The sequence below is a fragment of the Triticum urartu genome, chromosome 2 (assembly GCF_003073215.2).
Source record: "Triticum urartu cultivar G1812 chromosome 2, Tu2.1, whole genome shotgun sequence".
In the NCBI taxonomy this organism is placed as follows: domain Eukaryota; kingdom Viridiplantae; phylum Streptophyta; class Magnoliopsida; order Poales; family Poaceae; genus Triticum; species Triticum urartu.
This window is the reverse complement of record NC_053023.1, coordinates 135370015-135376641: the sequence shown is the minus strand read 5'-3', so window position 1 is coordinate 135376641 and position 6627 is coordinate 135370015. Positions and strand designations below refer to the sequence as shown.

The 6627-nt window shown below is 49.2% G+C and overlaps 2 protein-coding genes across 2 annotated transcripts; both read left to right on the top strand.

Moving 5' to 3' along the window:
• Positions 1–510: 510 nt before the first annotated feature.
• Positions 511–1210, top strand: LOC125535429 (proline-rich receptor-like protein kinase PERK2). The gene has a single exon (XM_048698483.1). The coding sequence runs from the start codon at positions 527–529 to the stop codon at positions 1208–1210; it is 684 nt and encodes a 227-aa protein (XP_048554440.1). The 5' UTR covers positions 511–526.
• Positions 1211–3214: 2004 nt separating this feature from the next.
• On the top strand, positions 3215–5993 carry LOC125536364 (EID1-like F-box protein 2). The gene is made up of 3 exons (XM_048699560.1): positions 3215–3487; positions 3716–4550; positions 5688–5993. The coding sequence occupies exon 2, from the start codon at positions 3784–3786 to the stop codon at positions 4528–4530; it is 747 nt and encodes a 248-aa protein (XP_048555517.1). The 5' UTR covers positions 3215–3487; positions 3716–3783; the 3' UTR covers positions 4531–4550; positions 5688–5993.
• The last annotated feature ends 634 nt before the right edge of the window (positions 5994–6627 follow it).

The window sequence follows — 6627 nt, the reverse complement described above, 5'->3', positions numbered from 1 at the left end:
TTTTCCCTCATCTGGGTGATCTGGGTGTTTGGTTGGTGACCATTTTTTTCAGCGGATACATGCTAGAAGGGAGTAGTAAGCGTCCAACACCCCCGATCGAGGCCCAAGCACACGTCGGCTTTAGGTTCGAACAGACGACTTTGAGCAGATTTGCAAGTCTCAGTTCAAACGCTGGTATATCCCGTGAACTTTACTCTTAACAATTTATCTGCAACCATAATGGCACGGTGATATCTTGTTATATCCCGTAAACTTGAGGAGTCCTTCGCTCCAACACCTGATTTTGCCGCTGCCGCCACCATTTTAACGCAGGCAATGCCGTTCAAACGCCGTATCTCAGATCGACTGAGATAAGAGTGACGCAAAACAAAACGAAGAGTCCCTTGGTGATGCGATCGGCCAGCGCTGTTCAAACGCCCTATCTCGTCCCCATTCCCTCCTATAAAATGGCCGCCATGCACCCCGTTGGTTCTTCGCACCACAGACCGCAAAACCCAGTAGCCGATCGTAAGCCTCCGCGCAGCGCATGCACGAGATGGCGCCGTCCAAGCCCGCCTCCGCCTTGCTCCTCGCCTTGGCCGTCCTGCTCGCGGCCGCGCAGCCGTCGTCCGCCATCAGAGTCAAGCCCGCGTGCTCCCCGGTTGTTATTCCATCGCCACCTCCCCCCGCAGCTTCCCCACCGCCGCCGCCGACCCCGGTGATCAGCAACCCGCCCCCATCCGTCCCTGCTTCCCCGCCGCCACCGACCCCAGTGATCAGCAACCCACCGCCATCCGTCCCTGCTTCCCCACCGCCACCGACCCCAGTGATCAGCAACCCACCGCCATCCGTCCCTGCTTCCCCGCCGCCAGCGAGCCCAGTGATCAGCAACCCAACTCCATCCGTCCCTGCTTCCCCACCGCCGGCCACGGTCTCACCAGCTACCCCGCCGTCGCAGCCCACGGAGTGCCTGACGCCGTTGATGGGGCTGACGCCATGCATGGGCTACCTCACCAACACCAGCGTGGCGACGCCCCCGGCGGCGTGCTGCGGCGCCTTCAAGTCCCTGGTGGACAACGCCCCCATCTGCCTCTGCCACGGCCTGAACGGCGACATCAACAAGATCATGCCCGCGCCGATGGACTTCATGCGCATGATGTCGCTCCCCGGAAACTGCGCCGTCCCGCTGCCAATGCAGACGATTGCCCAGTGCGCCAGTAAGTCATCGTAGCCGGCCGATCGTCAGTATTTTTGGCACTGTTATTAGCATGATTGGAGGAGGATATTGACTTTTTGTCTATGTTATGACAGCGGCATCTGTGCCACCACTGGACCCTCCTACCGCCCCAGCAGCCCCATCCCCAAGTAACTACTGTTCCCTTTGGAAGTTCTGCCTTCACTAAATAATTTGGCCATGCTTGCTAGTGTTTAATTTGTCGTATGATCTATAGTCTGATACGTGTTTCCCCCCCTTTGCAGAGCCATCACTGTAGAAGCCAGAGTTCCGAGTAGTTCGAGGAAGCAGTAGAAGCAAGAGGATCCATCGATATGAAGTCCGGTCGAGATGATGAATTAGCTGTCAAAAATCACAAAATCTAGTAGTTTGAGCATAGTGAGGGATAGGATATATTTACATGTTAGGTTAGTGTCTTATACTACAAGTGTGCTGGCGATTTAGATCTACAAAGTACCTATATTCTGTAGGAGAATTCTTTTCTTTTCATCACTGTAAATATATATGCGGTGATCAATAATAGTCCATACGTGCATTGCGAATTCGTAAGTGTATATGTGCATGTGCTTTACGGGTGCCCCTGCGTGTTGGATCAGCTCTTGATTCAAATCATTCTTCCTCTTTCAGTTTCAGGAGCTTGTGAATCTGCAGGATACGCGCTTGTTTTTTCCCCCCTCTAAATTGCAGGCTACGCGTGCTAAACTCTTAAACCAAACGCACTGTGAGGTGCTAGAGCCCATTTGTTTTTTTTTAGGTGAATGCTAGAGCCCATGTGTGTTATGCGTGTTGTTTCTCTTTTAGGCCCGCTATGATATATGGGCTTTTTACCAGGCCAGCTTAGCCTGCTGGGTCTCTTGTTTAGGCCCTGGCTGCGAGCGTGCAAGTGGGCGACGATGATGGCGAGCAACGCAGTGCGCGAGCGAAAGCGATTGACGCACGCGGTACGGCTGCGGTTGCCAGTTGCCGAGTTGGCCACTTGGAGAGCCCAAGTGGGCGCCTGCCGTCCACTTGGCTGATAGGATTTCATCAACCGCAGCGACCAGCCTGCCACGGTGTCTCCTGTGCCAACGCGTGCACATTCTTGATTCTGTCGGCCGGGGGTTTGCTGCTGCGGCGGAGTTTCCAGGTGCAGCTGCCGTATGGTGAATTCTATGAAATGCTACAAGAGCAATGAAATTTGCAATGATTTGAGTTTGAAAATGATTCGCACCCAAGATAAAATGATCTGTTAGGATTTCTCCGAAAATCCGTTGCAATGCTCCGTATGCGTTTCACTTGCCGATATTAAGAGCATGTGTTACGCTAGACGTCTACGTACACGCATTCCCCTCCCTCAATGTTAGTGGTTAATTAATTAAGGCACCGATAGCCCGAAAAATCAGCACCTGTTGCATTAAACGATTTACTTTTTTGCAGAGAAAGGGCCAAGCACCCGCTGCCTTATCCTGCGTCGATGTCGTGCCTGACTCCATAATCCAATGGATAATGTAACCGACGAACACTCAGAAAGTCTATCCTACCGTCAGCTGTTAGCGCCACGCGTTAGGCATGCCTTAATAAGGTGGCATTTTCTTATCAAAGACATGCACTTCATTAGATTCTACTTAATGTGGATTTGTCTTTTGAGTGATCAAGGGAGAGTTTGCGTGGCATGAATGTGGGTAAAGAAATTTGTTCACAGGCTGATAAAACTATATCTACGAGTCAGACAAAATTCGAGAAAAAAATGACTAAGCTTTTTTATGCGGAAATTACCAAGCTAATAAATAAAAGTAACTAAATGAACCCCTGCAGAAAATAATAAACAAATTGATGAAAACGGCGAAAGGAAACACACATGAACTCATCCATCCCCGAATGACCACACGAAAACCGTACGCTTCCTCTCGGGTCGGTCGAATCTCAGCCCTCCATCCACCAGCCGAACGATCCGGGCCGTCGAAAGCCAGTCTCCACCCCGCCGCAGCCGCCAGACTTTTTCTCCCCTCCGCCCCCCCCCCTCCCTTTCCTCTTCATCCCCCCTCCCCTCCCTCCGCACGCCGCTCCCAAGCTCCTGCCCTACCCGACCTCCAATCCCACCCAATGCGGCTCTAAAAATATCTCACTCGCTCCGCCACCGCCGACCCCCAGACCTACCGCCGCGCCGTAGCCCGGCGTCGCCGCCTCCGCCTCTAGCGCTCCCCGCCGCCGCGGCTGCCGTCGCCGTTCCCGTTCTACCCCGTCGCGTCCCTGCTGCCCACACCCCGTCCGCGGCCTCGGCCAGTGGTTTTCGAGGTATGAGCTTCTAGTCATCCGGTGATCGATTCATCAGGATTAACTTCGAGAAATTTCGGGTGCGCGCGCGGCGCATCATCTAGATCCGCCGCGGTGCCGGAGCGATTGGCTGTAGCTCGTAGCTGCCGAGGGCGGATTAACCTCTATCTGATCTGTTATAGCAGTTTGTAAGCAAGCAGCGATTGAATGGAATGCTCTTCGTGTGACTGAGTTGCTAAATCCGAGCAGGAAAGAAGGCGGGGGCGCATGGGGAGGTAGGCGTCGGTCGCTGCTGGAGTGAATTTTGGCTGCCGGAAATGGTGCTGGTGGTGAAGCAGCACCGCTGCACGCACTCGGCGTCCTGCTCCTGCACCAAGGGCCACCTCAGCGAGGACGCTCTGTTCCTCGTCTTCCGCCACATGAACTGGAACCCCAGGCTGATCGCCAACCTCTCCTGCGTCTGCAAGTGGTTCGACGAGGTCGCCAAGCAAGTGCTGTGGAAGGAGTTCTGCCATGCCAGGGCGCCCAAGATGATGCTGGATCTGCATTCCGACGGCAGCCACATTGTCGACGGCAACTGGAAGGCGCTCGGGAAGCTGCTGATCTACTGCAACGGCTGCACAAAGGGGGGCTTGTTCGGAAACATCCATGTCCCCGGACACTTTGTGTTCAGGACGCGCTTCTCAAGGACCGCAGGCAAGAGCTTCCTGCCTCTGCAGTGTAGGATGGATGTCTTGTATGTGTCCGATCCGTGCGAACATCTTGACCAGGGGGAAGAAGGCGACCTGGGTTTTTTCCGTGGCATCTTCAAGTCGTTTGCCACTTCAAGGGTCAAGAAGATCCTGATTGAGAAGCAGGCTAGGTTCCATCCAACGGAGGTTTGCCCCTATTGCAAGGCTAAGCTATGGAACATGCTGCATGCTGATATGATGCCGGCGAGTGCTTCCGCCAGGCTGGGTGCTTACGATGATTCCGTGGAGTACTTTGTATGCCTGAATGGACATGTTATTGGATTGGGTACCCTGTTACCTCTCTCGGATTCTGAGGAGGCACCGGAGGAGTAATCATCAGGAACAGTGATCAGGTGATGATATGCTATGTTTTCTTGGTTCCTGTCATTAGTTTAACTTTCAAAGCGCAGCTTAGCCTTATCTTCAAAGGTTCATTTTTTATTGCTTACTTGTGAAGATAATCAGATAGATTTCTTTATGATATCTGTTGGTATACAGACTGATAGCTTTTAATTTATGAAGATGCAAACTGAAACTCAAGCTGCATATCCATTGTTTGGTCATGCCGGCAGATTAACTCTTCAATTTCTTTAAGAAGACCAATTTCTATGGGCTGACTATTTGAATGAACAGAGTCATAGAATTAACAGTGTTCAATTTGTATTGTGTACATCAAGGTGCTACATGGCTAGTTCAGTTTTATTTTAATCTTGCATACGTGTGGTTTACCAAGCACATGATATTTACATCCTGAAACCCCAAAGGAATCAGCGAGCAGTTGCTGGAACATTGTGTAAAAATGCTTCTTTTAGATTCTGTACAAAATTTCATGCCCGGAAAGTTTCAGAGAAATTAATATTTAAAATTGGTCTCATACATTTACATCATTGTTTTTGATACACTGTTCAAACAACGATCAGTGGCTATGTTTATATCAGTAAGAAAGCTCACTAGGCTGGCTCTACCCCTCATCTACTAATCTTAGTGCATGGTACTTCTTTAAATGAAGCCGGGATCATGGCTGTAACTAAATTTGGGAATCACAGAATTTCATTTGCCCATGTTTCTGTTAAATCCGCAAGCATACTAACCGTTTATTCTTAGACCAGCCATGTTTTCCAGCTGCCTGTCCCTCTTGTTTCTCTCTGTAAATTTTTGGGGAGAAAACGTCACTGCTTATGTATCTATAAATGTGTGATGTATCAACCTCATAGTTTTCTATACCTATATTTTAGCTAATAAAACAAATTTTGGCGATAAAACTGCCAGTTAGAATAAGACAGCATAAATGTAAGCTTACTTATGTGATGATAGTGCAACGTATCAATAACCAGTACATTTATCTTTTGATGATGAACAGAATTGCAAGAGTCTGTTCAACCAGAGCAGGCCGTTCAACCAAGACCATAATTGGCTCCCATTTTGGACTGAAAATATGTTTCTTTTGAAGCAAAGAAATATGTTCTGAATATAGCCGTTGTTGGTGACAGGTTTGCAAGATGGAGTCCTGGGGAGAAGGCATGGGCGCGGCAAAGCTGCAAGGCGACAAAAACGTGCAGCTAGCTTTGCATCTAACCGCAGTGTTGTCCGTACTGGTGCATCAGATGAAAATGCTGTTTCTCTGTGGTTCTTCTCTGTTTGTTGATCGATTCTCTGTTGTTCTCGTCATTGTAATGACCATGCCGACCTTTCGCTTTGTCCTTCATGTGCAGAGCATATGTAGCAAGGTGTGATGAGACCGAGTTGTAAAATTGGTGCCCATATTGGACCTCATATATTCATGTGCTGTTCCTAGCCGTATTGTTTTGTTTCTACCGACCTGATTCGTGTCCTGCTGCTATAGAAATTTGGGGACGGAGGAGTCGACCTATATGCTCCTTTGATTTGGGCAAAACTTGTCTGATGAACAGGTGTATGGGTTGATGCTATTTCCAACTGCATAACTGGTGTGATGTTGTTGAGATTTGTTTTAACACTCTAAACTTACATCGACCTGTACTGTTGCTTATGCCAGAGCATGTTTATCATTTTCAAAGTTTGCTGATTCTTTATGTTGTCCAACGTTGAAAATAGCAGCCTCGTTTACTTGTTTTAGGCCTTGTACAATGGGAGAGGCTTAGAGAGGTGCTTAGAAAAATAAACCGATTTTTTCTGAAGCATCGGTGCCTATTTCTATAGGAGAGGTGCTTAGTTAAGCGTCTACTCTGTACAAATAAGTACTGGTGTTTAAAGAAAGCCTGGTTTATTTCTTTAAGCACCTTCCTTAAGCATCTCCTATTGTTATACTCCCTCCACTCTTATATTATGGAATGGAGGGAGTATATTTTTGCCCGCATCCCCAAGTTCTTTGGCTCTTTCCTGTGCTTTCTCTGCAGCGCAGTACACAGTTTCCATTGCTCTAGATTGTTTTTTTCAGTGGAAGATCTTGCG